The following is a 17,123-nucleotide window of genomic DNA, read 5'->3' as shown; positions in this document are numbered from 1 at the left end:
TCATCCAAGAGCTTGATGATATAAGCCTATTTACCAAGTCTGATCAAAATCCTATAAAAATACAGTCTCTAAAATAATTAACAAGAATCTCAAGAAAATACTGACACTCTACTGGGCGAAATGAATTTCAAGGAATTCAAAATCAGATCATTTCTTCCTTCTGTCGTCGACCGTCCTATCTTTGTGTCAGTCCCTTGTTTGTGCCCCATGTTTTTTGCGACCTGGCGCGCTTGTTTTTAAATCCTGATGACTTTAACTGGGTCAGTATCTTTCGTCGACAGCGACAGAAAGTACTTATTAAGAAATATTCGACGAAATAAAATTTAAATATTTACTACAATTCAAATAAAAGAAAGCAAAATAGAAACGTCCGGTTTAACTAATGCCATTTTTGTCTCAAGTTTGTGGCCCTTGAGTGAGTGTTAGCTGTTCAAGTCAGTGCCACTATTCACATGTTGGCTTACTGAACCTTTTTATTAGCGGGAAAAACTAGCTAGATAATTTGGTGACGGTAAAGGCAATGCAAAAAAACTTGGTTACCGTAACACGCACTTCTTTTACCATGTTAGAAAGAAAAAAAATGAACGAAATAGCCAACTACATATAATGAAATTTTTCAATGAAATGTTTTAATATAAAGGGAAAGATCTTTGTTATTTAATAACACTGAAAAAACCCACATCTTCTAAAACTTCACCACATTGTGTAAATATGGTAATTTCACCGAAAGTCTTCATCGATAGCAACATTTAAAATTAGCTGCTGTGGTGCACATTCTAGATGTCAAATTGGCGTCATTTTCTTTTAGGCCAATGCAGACCATATTAGAAGTGTTACAGTGAAAATCCCATATCATAATGATCATCCTCCATTCAGGGAAGTGTTCACAGCGAGAATTTTTTTACCCTGTTTTAATACTATCAACACGTTGAATAATTTTTACACTAAGCGAGACCTATACATATTTATGTGTTATTGCATTTGATACGGTGGTTTCATTGTTGTTAACAGCTCTAATGGTCATGGACCAAAAGAGCTTATGTGATGGTCAGTTTGTCGTCCGTCCGTCAGCACAAATTTATTATCGCTAATCCTCCTAAGTTACTTTAAGGACTGCAATAAACTTTACACACACATTATCCCATAGTCTAGCTGGTCTAAAATGAAAATGTTGCTGTCCAAGGTCAAATTACAGTCTATCAGGTAGCAAGATGTTTAGCCAATCAGTGCAAGGGAACCCTTATTAATATGCGTACATCTGGCTCATAATAAAACCTATTATGCTAGTTACTAGGTGCGTATTATTCTTAACAGCAACAAGAACCGACTCCAAACTGAAATTCTGTCTCGTAATACCAGCATGCATGGATAGCTACCAGTTACAAGATCGAAAGCGTATGTAATTAGTAATGTTAAATCATATACATACGTCTACTATAGAATGATGTACCGCATATTAAATTGCACCCAGCTGGATACATATATGAGTAGAAATGGGCTGCTACGATGACATGCTGAACGAATCTGATGCAAAATTACCTCATTAATATGCATATATCTTGTTCCTAACGGTACCATTTGTTTAAAGGATTTAGCATGTTACCATTCATTTTAAATAGGTTTTACAAATATTTGTTTTATATGCTATGTTATTGTTCTTCGTGTTTATGTTTATTTGAAAAACTTTACCTTCCTAGTGTACAATTCACTTGACGTATTTCCCACCTAGCAGCCACTATTGTAAATCTCTAGCACATGCTCATCAACTGCACTAATCCATGATCCTAATGAATGAAGCATACTAAACAAGTCTGATAAAAAGTGGGTTAGGAATACAGTCTCTAGAGTGAAAATTAGGTCCGCCATTGTCATTCAAGATCACCGCATTAATATGTGTGGATGCGTCACATAATAGACCTTATGCCAGATCTTATCTTATCATAAGCCATATTTTTTAAATATGAATTTATCAGGGTTAAGTTACAGGAACTTAACCCCGATCAACTCACGTTAAAAAAATATGGCTTCAAGAATGGCAATAAGCTCAGTGAATCTGACGCAAAATAACCATCCAAGATCTTGATGGTACAGGTATAAATATAGCTTCCAGAAGTGATAACTTGCTCAGCCAATCAGATGCAAAATTACATTATGAATATGCATGAATCTCGCTAGTTATCCAACCATCCAAGATCTTGATGGTACAGGTATAAATATAGCTTCCAGAAGTGATAACATGCTCAGCCAATCAGATGCAAAATTACATTATGAATATGCATGAATCTCGCTAGTTATCCAACCATCCAAGATCTTGATGGTACAGGTATAAATATAGCTTCCAGAAGTGATAGCATGCTCAGCCAATCAGATGCAAAATTACATCATTAATATGCATGGATCTCGCTAGTTATCCAATCATCCAAGATCTTGATGGTACAGGTATAAATATAGCTTCCAGAAGTGATAACATGCTCAGCCAATCAGATGCAAAATTACATCATTAATATGCATGAATCTCGCTAGTTATCCAACCATCCAAGATCTTGATGGTACAGGCATAAATATAGCTTCCAGAAGTGATAGCATGCTCAGCCAATCAGATGCAAAATTACATCATGAATATGCATAATTCTCGCTAATTATCCAACCATCCAAGATCTTGATGATATCAGCCAATATTTCATTTTGTATCTCGTTACTGAACTCGTCAAAGCTCTTGATGATATAATTATATAGTACAAGTCTTTTCAAAATCTAATCAGAAATATGGCCTCCAGAAAGGTGAAAAGCTCAGCCATCAGATTCAAAATCACCTCATTAATGTGAATGAATGTGACGAATTATAGAACTTGTCAGACACCATGACGGTATAAACAAATATTCTAAATCTGATTAAAACAGTGTCATAAATATGGTCTCCAGAGTGGTAACAAAGTTATGCATTGTTTTTGTTCATTATCGAACTTGTCTTTGATTTTGAGAATACAAACCCATATTCCAAGTTTGATTGCAATCGCTTCAGAGATATTAACTGCGCAGCGGTAACAAGCAACTGTTGCAGGACGAACAACCAATGGCGCATGCCAAAAGACGTACCAAGGACGTAGATCCTTGCCATGCGCTCATTTGACCTTACGGCCAAATGAGCTGACACTGCAGGACAAAGTTGCTACTTTCAGGCATCAGCGTCAGCGTCCACAGTAATTTTCTAAAGGTGACGTTGTTTGTTGCATTTTTTTTCTCCATTAAGTCTGGGCTCGACGTGGAGGGTCTGGTTTTCCTGTTTAGTCAAAACCATGTGTATTTCTTCATAAGAAACGTCGCGCATATGCAGTACAATAAAATCAAAATACCCGAGAACATATAAACCCCATCTTTGTAACATATGTACCTACATATGTGCCTTTTTAGCTGACACACTGAATTACACAAATCCTCGAAGCAAACCAAATTTAGACTATTTATTCAATGAGGGAGAGGGAGGACAACTGTAAGAGCATTCGTTTAACTGCAATCCCTTTTTTTTTCAAATGCATTAACGCTATTGTAGAATTTGCTGGAAATTTTAGCATGAACACATGTGCAGCAAAATAGTTCAACAAATCAAGGTAATTACTGCAAACATCATAAATCAGGAGGTTGAGTGGGACTGGGCTGAAATTACGTTTTGACAGGAAAGTCTAACCTGCAGAAACATGAACAAGGCGCTAGGAATTTGAAGAATTCGAAACTGCTGAATCTTAGGTTTCCAGCACTAAGCCTATGTGAAGAAAATGAGAAAAAAAAAGTCTGAACACGGATCCACTCCACACCCCTATACCAGTGTCAGATTCCTGATTTTGACAATCTGCCGTGACTGGCGAATTACAAATAATACGAATTCTCCTAGATTGCCACCTTTGAATATTATAAAAGATGTACTCTTTGGATATGTGTCCTTTTTTATTACAAAAAAGTTACTAAGTAACAGACTTTCTGGAATATCTCTCGTGATGATTTGAATGTGTAAAGGATAAAAATATTTTAATAATCACGGGACTGATCCCAAGGCAAATAGGCTACATCCATTACAGCATGGTAGCGACGGGACTCAGGTGGCCGAGCGGTCTAATGCGCTCGCTTTACCGATCACTGCCATTCACCTGTCCGCGTGGGTTCGAGTCTCAGGCTTGGCTTGTAGGTATGTGAGAACTCTTGCCAGTAGCTTCCTGTGGGTCGGAGGTTCTTATCGAGGTTTTCCCGGGTTCTTCCATTAACAGTAATACTGGCCACCATGTATAACATCGCGTGTGCTGAAAAATGGCGTTAAACAAACAACGACATGCAAGGTGTAGCACCGGACCTTTTCTGAAATTGCTAAAGCACTTGTTTCAGTGATTTTATCACTGATAACCGGTCCGGGTCTTATAAACATGTCATAATTCTTTCATTTGTAGAGATGATTAACTGAATATCTTGTTGTGTGTGTGTGTGTGGGGGGGGGTATATAAAGCTTTATGATGCCCATGTTTTGGGACTAAAATATATGGATTATTTGATCCTGCTCGTCCGTCTCTATACGTGAGTGCAAGCGTAACGTCATGCAATTCCTCCAAAACTCGTAAACTAGACTTCAAACTTTGTAATATGATTCGGGGAGAACTGCGGATGCGAACGACGGCTTCAGAATTTCGATCCATGCCTTAGGGGTGGAGTTTGGGATTGGGGTGAGGGTTGAGATTAATGCACTTGGGATGGGGAACACGTTTTCATGTAAATAATAATAATAATAATAACAACAACAACAACAACAACAACAATAATAATAATAATAATATTAATAATGTTTTTTCAAGAGAATAACACAGTTATTGGTACAAACATAAATCTCCTCTTGTGGCTCTCAAAAAAAAGAAGAAAAAAGAAACGATCGGATTTTTTCATAAAATTTGTGCAAACTTCCCAAAATTTATATTTCTTAGTCGTATATAAAATGTGCAGTGATTTCATGATTTGTTTAGTTTCGCGCAACAACAACGTTTACGAGAGAGACATTGCGAATGCGGGTGGTCTGTCGATGTGCTGACAAATTTTGAAACTATGATCCGTACCCTAATTAATGGGGCTATTTGGTGGGTGCGGGTGGCCTCAGACTTCTAGTTTCAAATGAGTCTTAAATTCCAATGGATGAGATTTTTAACAGGGACTCTAACAGAAGCTTTGAATAAATGAAATGTTGTAACCTATAGGAAATAGTACTCAAATTTGTTACTTTACGGACTGGAGGATCTTCCTGAATAAGGCCAAGGCCAGCATGTCAAACATACGATCCAAGCATTGCTGAAAATCTGTAACCAAACCCTAAACAAACCCATATTGACGATGGCGACAACGACTGGAAAGTAACTGCTGTGTCTCGTTTCCCACAGATTTGTGTTCGAGGGGATGTGCGGTAGCTAAGTTTGTAGAACTTCGGACTTGTAATCCAATGGAAACGGGTTCGATACCCGCTCAGACCAACCCGTGTCGGATTCATCAGTGTGCCATTCGGAAATACACTTAGCTCCCATTTCCTCAGCAGGATATAGCCAATAATGTGCTAAAAGTGCGGTGATAAACAAGAAAACAAAAACTCGGGCCGGGCAAAAATACAAAGTTCATGCTGAAGGAAGGCTTATTATTAAACAATGATAAGGATGTCGAATTCTTGCCCGGAAACAACAATATACCAGACGTAATAAACTAGTCAGACAATTCTAGAAAACGACCAAGTTTCCACATCCTTGTTATACTGATTAGAAAGAGAATGACACTTAGACGGCAGCGGTAATGTTAAATAATATTGAGTTGGAAGGGATGCACGTCTTCCGCCCGGAGCATAAATGTTAAACTGTTCTTACCGATAATACATGTACAGTGTACAAAATCGAAATACAATACATATAAATCTTATTTGGGTCCTTCTTTTCTTTCTTTCTCTCTGTTTCATATTATCAAGTACCATTCATCAGATTTAACTTATTTTCTTCTGCAGAGACATGTCAAAGCATCAAACCAAATCAAGTTGGTTGTTGCTGTTGTGGGGTTTAACGCCATTTTTCAGCACACGATAGGCTATACATGGCGGCCAGTATTAATGGTGGAGGACGAACCCGGGAAAACCCCGGAAAGAACCACCGACCCACGAGAAACTACTGGCAAGCTTTCTCACATACCCACATTGGCCGAATCCAAGACTCGAACCCACGCAGAAAGAAGTGAGATGGCAGTGATCCGTAACAGAGAGCGCTTTAGACCAATCGGCCACTCGGGGCCCCCAAATGAAGTTGGCGTTGTCTGGGAGTTACAGCGTGCGGTGAAGTGCATGAAGATGAACGGCCAAAGCTCCGTAATTATACAATCGATCTAAGAAAACTACCCCTCCCAGAATTTGTGACTTACGACCATACATAAAAACTCTGACCCATGTTACAGACACCATGGCCTACACAGAAGGTATTTTCAGATCAACGCAATTAAAAAGGAGCATACCCAAAATGCATGCGGTTATGGGTTCAATGTAGAAACTTAACCAATGATGGGAAGTTAAAATATATGCAATGGCAAGGCTTGTGTTACTTGTTTAGGCTCTAATAAACAGTAACATAGAAAAAGTGAAAACAACAAGCTTTGTAAATTTAACAAATAATTTATTTCCCTGGAAAAACAATGTAAAAATGAAAAAATAAGAACTTATGGTTTTAAGAAATAAAATCCAGAAATAATCCAAGAATTAAATTTTAGAAGTCCTAGTAATGAAATGTTCTAATGAATTCAAGATCGAGCCCCGACGAAAAGTCCAAAATGGAAGGCGATGACGTATGCTGTAGCTAGCATTGTGCTGTTGTGTCTACAGTTATTTGCTGCTTCACAAACAATATTCCGGTGTTTGAATTTCCGAATAAAATTTCAAGAAATGTCTTTGTCCAAGAATTCTGTATGAGCACCCAAATACTTCCAGGAAAAATAATTAATCTTTTAGAAACCAAATAATTTAAATAAAAATTAAAATGCAACTCCAAAGGTTATACAGTCAAAAAAAGACGCAAAATAGATAATAGATACCCGTATCAAGTGATCACATTCCAGAACAGGATAGAAGTTATTTACATGCCTAAGGTCACGTATTCCAGTACAGCATAGATCTCACTCTATGTATCCCACAATAAAAATAAATTTTAAAAAAGAACTTGATTCTCAACCAAAGCCAGGATGTGATGTGATTTGGATTTTTAACGTAGCTTTAACAATTTTTCAGTTATATCGCTACGATGTCTACAGTGTGGCAGTTTATAGTGATGTCTAGCACTGGGGCATCATGATGAAGACATGTAGCATGATGTCCCACCCAGTAACATTATCCTGACACCAGGCCGACCAATCCTAACACTAATATCTTAATACTGAACGCCCAGCGAGGCAGCTGTTAGTACTATTTTTGTAAGTCTGGTATGACTCGGCCGGGGATCGAACCCACGACCTCCCGCATCCGAGGCGGACGCTCTAACCTCTAGGCCACTGGAGCGGTCCAAGGCCAGGAACTAAGTTAAAAATAGAAACAGTGTTGCTATTATAAGGTGTTATGAAAAGAGTCAGGTCAAAGTGAATTTTCTGAAAAAAGGCCAAATCAAGTACACACGATTACATTACTTTACATGTAATGAAATTAAAAATAAAAAGATTTTAAAACTTACAAACAATTAAATTAAATCATATATAAATTAAATCAAATATACATAGCACAAGCATCTTTGATACTAAGGATGTTATACCAAGAATGCGGTACTAAGGAAGCGGCACTAAGAGTGTTCCAGTATTAACAGTGCCCGAGAAATGAGCAGCAAACATAAAATGTATTCCATGTCAGTGAAGCATAAAATATGGACCATAACGAATTACGACTGAAATGAGAGTGTAGTGCTCATAAAATGTATCCCATGTCAGTGAAGCGTAAAATATGGACCATAACGAATTACGACTGAAATGAGAGTGTAGTGCTCATAAAATGTATCCCATGTCAGTGAAGCGTAAAATATGGACCATAACGAATTACGACTGAAATCAGTGTGTAGTACTCGACAAGATGCATCCTCTCACCATGCATCCCCTCACCAAGTTGCATTATTTCAGAAATGATGGTACGTACATAGAATCCAAAATAACCATATAGTCGTGAGCTGAATTCAAAACTTTACCTACGCCTGTAAAATGTGAAATATGGGTCACAATGCTTATTTTTCTACGATTGTGGTATTAAAAGAAATGCATAAAATCATCTGAATGTATGATTCTAGGATGAACAGTGCTTGAGAAATAATGTTAAAACACAAAATTTACTAAGTGTGAAATATGGGTCACAGTGACTTCTATTTGTGATCAGGGTGTAGTACTACTCATCACGGTGCATCCCCTTCGCAAGTTTCAAGATTCAAGGTATGTATTCAGGGTGCAATAAACCAATGCTGCGATAATCCAAACGCAAACACCTTGCCAAAAATGTAAAATACAAGGAAATGCAAATTTAGCTGCAGTTCGACTATACATATTTATATGTTTATGTGTGTGCGGACGCCAATACCGAGACAGTCTCCTCTACTAAACTGAGGAAAGCTAATAACAGTCATTGATATCAAAGTTGTGACTTAGTACTTGATAAACAAATTCTAATGTTTAAGAACTTATCTGATGCATACCATATTTTGAACTCCAGTGCAAAAATGTTAACAACACCAACCATTAAAACTACATCCATACATATAAATAATCCCACCTGTCCATCCTTAATGACAGCGTAGCTCCGTTTCCTTTTCTCACAGACTGGATACGGTCTTGTAATGGCTCTCTTTCGTCTCAAAATCATGTCATTTTTTATTTTAAAAATGCTGTATTTTGTGGTAGAACGCCTGAAGCTGAAATCACATGTCCTTTCCTATCACCAATTTACCTGAAAATTGAAAAGGTGAAGAACTTAAAACACTGAACGGTAAAGCTCCTTTCAAAACTCTGTGAAAGCAGCTGCATCCTGTGGTAACTTTGTAAAGCTACAAAGGAATTTAAATGAATCTATATAAAAAAGTTGTACCATATATTAAGTGAAAGGATCAAGCCAAATCTGTGCGTAAAATTGTAATTTGAACAATGATATTTTGGTTGCTAACAACCTTTCACCTGTCTGTTATTTTTTATTCTACCCGCAACACTTGGAGAAATCTATCAAAAGACATGGCATACGTATGAACAAAGCTCAATGCACATGCTCAGCCAATGGTTGCTTGTATGTTGGTTAGTTCTAACGGCGTTTTTAACACAATATTGGCTATATCATACTTACGAAATGGAAGGTAAATGCTTTTCTAAAAAACACACCGACGAAGCCAATCAGGGATGGCCTCATCGGGTATCGAGCATGATTCCATCGCTCTGCCAACTGAAATATTTTGATACTGCGGCACCCATTAGTACCAGGAAACTGTATCCACGTTCTTAACAAGTAAAACCGATTTTCAAATGAAATAACCCTACAAACATTTAACCAATGGTACAAAACCATGCACATGTTTGAGACGAGTATATATCATTCTAATCGTAAAGCAGACAAAGACGATGTGTGCCTCAAATATGTCTGAATCTGATAAGGATAGACTACTCCAAATAGCAGTATCCAAAGAATGAGGTTTGTGTTTTGAAATAGAAGTCATTTTCGGTAAGTATAGTCCATGCCTCAAACTGCTACAAGACTAGATGCAAGCACATCCCTTATTAATTATAATAATTTGTCTGCCATGTCAAGTGCAATACCTATCAACAACGATGAAAACAACAGTTACAATCCAACAAGCGTAAAGACACTCGCATAACGGCAAGGACAAAATGAACATTATAACTCTCCCTCGGAAAACTGACTCTCTCTCTCTCTCTCTCTGTCTCAGGGGCCCCGAGTGGCCGAGTGGTCTAAAGCGCTCACCGTTCCGGATCACTGCCATCTCACCTCTGTCTGCGTATGTTCGAGTCCAAGGCTCGGCTAGCGTGGGTACGTGGGAAAGCCTGCCAGTAGCTTCTCGTGGGTCGGTGGTTCTTTCCTGGGTTTTCCAGGATTCTTCCTCCACCAGTTATACTGGCCGCCATATATGGCCTAACTTGTGCTGAAAAATGGCGTTAAACCCTACAACAACAACAACAACTCTCTCTCTCTCTCTCTCTCTCACACACACACACACAAATATTAACGGTGACGACAACCATCCCGTTGTTGTCACCGCTAACAAATGAAATATCCACTTCTCGCTTTTGGATACCGATACAAACATCGTAGCGTTACGACTGATTTTTTTTTTTTTTAAAGCTACGTCAAAATCCAAATCCAACACACACATACATACACACACAATGGTTCAACAAGAACCGATCTTACCGTATACATGTGAACGAGATATCCAGAGAAGAATACTGTGCTTGGAACACAAATTATAACTAAATATCCAGGAAAATAATAAGTCAAGATAGCTTTGGTTTTTTTTCCTGTCTTGTAACGAGCAAGAAATGAACTCCTAATAGATGATTCACCTTCCTCTCTACATCACAAGAAAGCCAGAAATCAAATCGTATCACTAGAGTACCAGTGACTTTACAATATACAAACTAACCAGATATATGTGCAAATTAATAACTGACGCTGAATCAAGTTAGACCTCTGTAAATCAATGTGGATATTTCCCGTACATATCTGATGTCTTTAAAGCAACGAACATCGTAGTTTGACTGCACGCCACTTCCATATTCAATTGGAACACTGTCGGTCTTTTCGAGAAAGAAACGATTCAAGCATATGATCTCCACATAATCGGCTGTAAAGCTTAGAAACTGACTGCACTTCTAGCTGTAAGAAATCTGATCGCACGTTAAAAAAAGAAGAAAATATCGTATTCAAAACAGCCTCGTAAAATGAAAGTCTATATATGCGGTTTTCCAGATATTACTGCAAAATATCAACTATACACGGATTGGTAGAATTAGTATCAGCGGCGTGGCAAGAAAATCTGTCCCTACCATCAGATAAACTTAATTCTCGGGCCCCCTCTTAATAAAAAAGACTGCTTGATGAGAATTTTGCTCTGCCTTCCCCCGTTGCAGCTATTGTTTTGGCGGTTGCTCCGCCACTTGGCTTTATTTTCGGCAGGAAATAAGCTGCTTTTTAATGACTGATATATCATACCAGTACCGCACTGGAATTACTGAGACTATAGATCTCTTAGTTTACAGGTGATTAACTATCAATGTCTAGTGCCAGGTGAAATATACCTCAAAGATTTCCACAATGAATGTCACATTACTGTATAAAGTAAGGAAGGAAATAGTTTAATTTCTGGTTTACAAATCTTCTCAATTCTTCGGAAGAAAGAAAGAAAGAAAACAAAAGAAAGAAAGAAAAGAAAGAAAGAAAGAACAATGAGAATAACTATCCTTGGTTCGCACATACCTGCGTGGTTGTAGTTAATACACATTTTGTGTTCACATGACTGATAGTTCCTTTCATACTCCAATTTCAAGTCTTCTGCTCCCATATGATACAGGAATGTAAATGAGTAATTTGTAATAATTTTTCATCGCGACTGTCATTCTTGTAAACTGGACTTCGCCAAAGCTGATACACACGTTCAATTGATTCATTTTATTAAAAACTACTTATTTTGTCATTGAATATTCAGAGGCTAAAGCAGCTAGCTGTCTGTAGATTTATCTCTATAGTCGCCTCATGTTCGCTAGTGTAATGCGTGTGACTGTGATTTGGATTTTTAACGTAGCTTTAAAAAAAATTCAGTCATATCGCAACAATGTCTGCAGTGCGGCAGTTTATAGTGATGTCTAGCACTGGGGCATCATGCCACAGACATGTAGCATGATGTCCCACCCAGACACATTATCCTGACACCAGGCCGACCAGTCCTAACACTAACCTCTTAATGCTAAGCGCCAAGCGAGGGAGCTGTTAGTACCAGCTGGGGGACCCAAGACCTCCCGCATCCGAGGCGGACGCTCTAACCACTAGGCCACCGGAACGGGCTCTAGTGTAGTGTATTTTCAAGCTTATATACATGACATCATGGAATAAATCTATTAACGGTACGTGCATAAATGCATAATTTGTAAATAAAATACAATTTTTATTAGTTTTCAAAGAAAAGTTTTACAAGAAACTTCTAAAACAAAGTTGATCAGAAGCCAGATCCCAAACAGAAAATTCCACACTGCACACCTTTTCTGGTACTCTCGAAAGTAAACATGTCCATATTTCTCTGGATTAAATATGGCAACAACATAAGAACTTTTTGTGCCCACTTGGCGTATAAGCGAAGAAAAGTTCCTTTCGGTTATATTCTTATTTTAACAAACCCATTCTCGCTCTTATTTTTTTTTTAACATAACCAATTACAAAAATTGAGGACGACATGACAGATTGGTTAGTCATGACCAAATGTGTTATCCTCATTAAAGAAAGTTTATTATTGTTATTATTATTAATATTATTATTACTATCATTATTATTGTTACCCGTAAACCGGTCCCAAAAATATTTTCGCGTATCCATCGACTAGACTTAGAAGGTCACTGGCAATCAATTGTTTTATTGACTTCAGGACCAACATTTCTGTTTTGGTATAATAGATACCGCATTTAAGAGAATGAACATCGCTGACTGGCTGAATATAATTACTGTATATTTTTTCAATACGCAACTGTCGAGGCAAAGGTGGTAATAAATGTAAGTGGGGAAATCTCACCGGACTGAATTTATAGAGTGGGTACTTACAGGAGAATTTTTGTGAAAAACGAGGAACTTTTAAAAGTTTCGCCATGGATAGATCATTTATAAAACGTAAACGTGATTTGCCGATCGTATCACAAGAGCATAGTAGAGGGCCCCGAGTGACAGAGAGGTCTAATGCGCTCGCCTTTACAGATCACTGAAATTTCACCTCTGTCCGCGTGGGGTTCGAGTTTCAGTCTGGGCTAGCGCGGGTATGTGAGAACGCCAGTAACTTCCCGTGGGTCGGTGTTTTTTTTTTTTCTTTCTCCACCAGATATACTGGCTGCCTATAATGTGCTGAAAAATGGCGTTAAACCGACAACAACAATAACAACAACAAAAGTATAGTGATCTGACCACACATTAACGGTATTGATTAAGCTCTCACTCTAGAACTTAATGAATAGACGAAGGCTGTGGTTGAGGTACGTTGGCATGCAGTGACGACTGTTGTTGTTGTGGGGTTTAACGCCATTTTTCAGCACGATAGGCTATACATGGCGGCCAGTATTAATGGTGGAGGAAGAACCCGGAAAACCCCGGAAAGAACCACCGACCCACGAGAAGCTACTGGCAAGCTTTCTCACATGCCCACATTGGCTGAATCTTAGACTCGAACCGCCGCAGACAGAGGTGAGATGGCAGTGATCCGTAACGAAGAGCGCTTTAGACCACTCGGCCACTCGGGGCCCCCAGTGACGACTGAAGAAAAACCTCAACAAATTATCTAGTAGCGTCAGCCATAATGTTGCAGGCGTATACTGCTGCGCTGAGAACGACTAAAAGACCCAGAGAGAAAAAAACCGAAGTCATCCGTACGCTGACGTGAACGCGCTGTCCCATATAACCTTATTAGTACTGTTTCAGCAAACGACCTGAAGTGCGAACCTCCAACTGTTGGAATGGGTCATGGAAATCGCATTCTGCCTTTTGACACGAATCAGAATCAGCTTTTTCTTGAGAAACACGATGATTGGTTTACCGACGAGACGTTTAAGGCGTCGTTGAGCATTTTCCACCAAGTCTTTTACTATACACCCTCTGACAGGTAATTCGTCATATCCTTTAATTTACACAGGATCGCGTACAGCTTCGCACTGCAGCAAGACATTTGTAATGATTGAACGTTCAGAAAAATTAATAAATGCTATATTTCAATATATTGAGATGTTATTGAATGGAATATGTAACTTGATCTTTAATGCCATATTTCTGTACACTGAGATTCTATTTATTAAAGGAACCTTACTGATCTGTCTAATGCTGTATCTCCGTCTTTTCTTTACAAAACACAACTGTTTGCTAGACTTTGTCGGCACGCTCTTGTCTTTGCGTTCATTTCTCGGTGTTATCAATCTGCGCGCAATACAACGGATGCCAGATCTTTCATATAAACATTTGCCAGGCATTGCCCTATTCAGGAAGAACTGCAAAAATAACGATTTTATATAAGCACAATTAACGACACCGAGTAATGTTTTACCAAAGGCAAAAAAAATTTTACAACATATTACACTGACTTGGGAGCTTATACAATTAACTTCATGTCTTTGAACCGCATTATAATGTGCGCTGAAACTGTTGTTGTTATAGGGTTTAATGCCATTTTTCAGCACAAAGTACCTATACATCTTGGCCAGTATAAATGGTGGAGGAATAACCGGGAAAACCCGCGAAAAGAACCACTGACCCACGAGAAGCTACAGGCAAGCTTTCTCACATACTCGAACCAACGCAGACAGGGCTGAGATGGCAGTGGTCCGTCGGCCACTCGGGCCCCCGCCCTGAAATCAACTGAGCTAATGATATGCACTAAATATCACACAGGACGAAAAAAAAAACAACACCTTTTCGGATATGTTAAAGAGTTTCCGATGGAAACTTTGATTCTTTTGTGGAAAATGTCATCATTTAACCATTCCTGCAGGTTCCCAAACTGAAATAAATTCTTCGATATCATCGAAACGGTTTCAAGGAAAAGTGATGTTGACTATGAATGATCAGTATGAAAGTGTAATTTTATTTTGGGTCACAGACAACTGATACTTGGTATGAGCTATATAACCAGCGTATATGTGGTTGTACATTAAATACCGTGACTGCCTGAAAATAATTACTGAAGAAAATTAACCCAATTTTTAGGAAGAAACCTAACTTTAAAAAAAAAATATTTTATCTTTCTTGCCGGACAAGTACTACTGAATGCAAATGGATTGATTTCACTGGGCTGGATTTTTATAGTGACCACATAGTAGGGAAGTTTTGTCAAAAGGGGGCGCAGAGCATATAACTGTCATCGTTTAAAATGTTTTCCATTGGAACAATCATTCGGAAGAGGTAAGAGTGATTTGCCGATCGTACCACAAAAGCAATTTGGCTATATATTAATGTTTCTGTGGGAACTAAACTAGACGTCTGTGGCCATATTGATACTCGAGAAAGATGTTGACTCAAGACACTAATACGGATGCGACTCCTGTTGGTTAGAATTCATTTACTGCTGGAATCAACTATTCCTCGAGTATCTAGTTTGCAGGAGTTGCATTAAATGAGGCAGTAAATCGAGATAACCTAAACCAAGGGCCATACACAATTCTGAATGATAAATTCAAAAACTTTTTCCACACTATAAGAAAGGTTTCCAAGATATCGTTCGTTCGAATTCACGACATAATGTAATTAGCCAACGTCACTGAGTTCACTGAACCATAAGAAGCACATGGGAAAAAAAAAAAAACATCCACTGGTCCGTGTGGCTGCGGGTTAATAAAAACCCATTTTGAAAGCTTTGAGTTTTGAAAACCGGGGAAGATAACTTAAGTCAGCTGACCAGAATCACAATATCGCCCGATTCGACTACAAACATCTGTACAAGAAGACATAATTTATTCCATGACAAGCGCATTCATTTTAGCGTTTGCGTTTCTTTATTTTTTTTCCAGCATTTGAGCTCAAATTCAAAATCAAAAACTGTTTTAGCTTTCCCTCTAACAGATCTGGTGCAAACAAGCTGAAATTAGCAGTTTCCCGCAATTAAATAAAATTCACGATTTAATAATTTTGTAACTTCTAAAAGGGACCCCTTTATAGAAATTTGTAACTTGAAGGGAATTACTACGTTGTTGCTACGGTTTCGAAATATGGTATTCGATTTCTACTTCACCAACCAATTACAGGCGGTACAAATTATAGCTAATGATCCGTAAATATACGAGGCAGACGAAGATATATGGAAACTAACAATTAATGTACAGAAAACATAATCACATGCTATGTTAGAAAACCTCGGACCTGAAATATTGAGAAAGATTCCTGCGTTAATGCGTATTTAAATTAGATGTTTGGCAAAAGTTCGTGAAAATCCACTGTGCTGCAAATTGACCCTACAAGTCAAATGTATTAACGAAATCATAAGCTTGGTGGAGTGCTAAGATATCATATTGGAAAAGCTGCTCTATAGAGACCTCCAAAACACACTTGACAGACAATACCAACAGTTAGGTTAACTTCAGTCGTAAATGTGGGACTACTAATTGAATACATGGCCAAGGCAACAGTATAAATTACTTCACCCCCATATAAAATCAATTTAAATCTTGGAACTTATAGTACTTTTTTTATTCTAAGCACTATGCAAGAAAACCCCAAGCAGTTGCCAAAAGCATACTGCGAGTTCATTTGCTGCAGTGTTGGAGTTTCCCTTGATAATGTGTGCTTCGAATATAACATGCAGTTTTATATACTGTTTGCAAGCCATATGGTACCTTTCATCTAAATCAAAAAGTACTGAAATAACTGGTTGTATAATCACACTTAACGAATATTTTCTTAAATAAAGGAACCCGACAATGACGGGAACTGCCTTAAAGGATCTGGATGGACACACTTGTAGGTTACCTTCTTTTAATAAATGTTCATTCGAAACATTGAAGTCAGTCCCACTGATCATACCTCAAAAATCAATCGGACGGTCGAGGTCACTATGTAATGTATGCCGACAGATGCCATTTGATGCCGTTCGGACCAACTCGGTTATTTACGATATATGGATTGACCGAGAAGTTGCGAGTGCTTCAAACGTGTTTCACTCGCAACTTCTCAAACAATCCTACCGTCAACCGAATCGTAGACGGAGGTTTCTTTCTTGCGAGGAAGTTGTATGTGAACAAAATGTGTGATGTTTTTAATGTAAATTACGGCGTCAATACACAAGCGAAGCACACTTTTGTCCCGAAGAAAAAGCAGAACTGGTATAAAGAATCGAATATATTATCATAGCTGCCATTCAGACTACCTCGGT

At 38.2% G+C, this 17,123-nt stretch overlaps 1 protein-coding gene across 10 annotated transcripts in view; it reads right to left on the bottom strand.

Annotated features, from left to right (window-relative positions):
- The window catches only part of LOC149805524 (uncharacterized), a 73,793-nt gene that overhangs the window by 11,730 nt on the left and 44,940 nt on the right, over nt 1–17,123 (bottom strand). For 2 of the 10 annotated variants that reach the window (XM_089950123.1, XM_089950122.1), the window contains one exon: nt 8,789–8,962. In XM_089950123.1, coding sequence (XP_089806249.1) covers nt 8,789–8,796 — 8 coding nt within the window. In that variant the 5' untranslated portion in view covers nt 8,797–8,962. The other 8 variants (XM_089950128.1, XM_089950125.1, XM_089950127.1 and 5 more) reach the window with 8 other exon arrangements.

Source organism: Sinohyriopsis cumingii, chromosome 2, assembly GCF_028554795.1.
Source record: "Sinohyriopsis cumingii isolate HCF-2022 chromosome 2, ASM2855479v2, whole genome shotgun sequence".
Lineage (NCBI taxonomy): Eukaryota > Metazoa > Mollusca > Bivalvia > Unionida > Unionidae > Sinohyriopsis > Sinohyriopsis cumingii.
The sequence above is the reverse complement of the archived record's forward strand: the minus strand, read 5'-3'. Positions and strand labels throughout refer to the sequence as shown.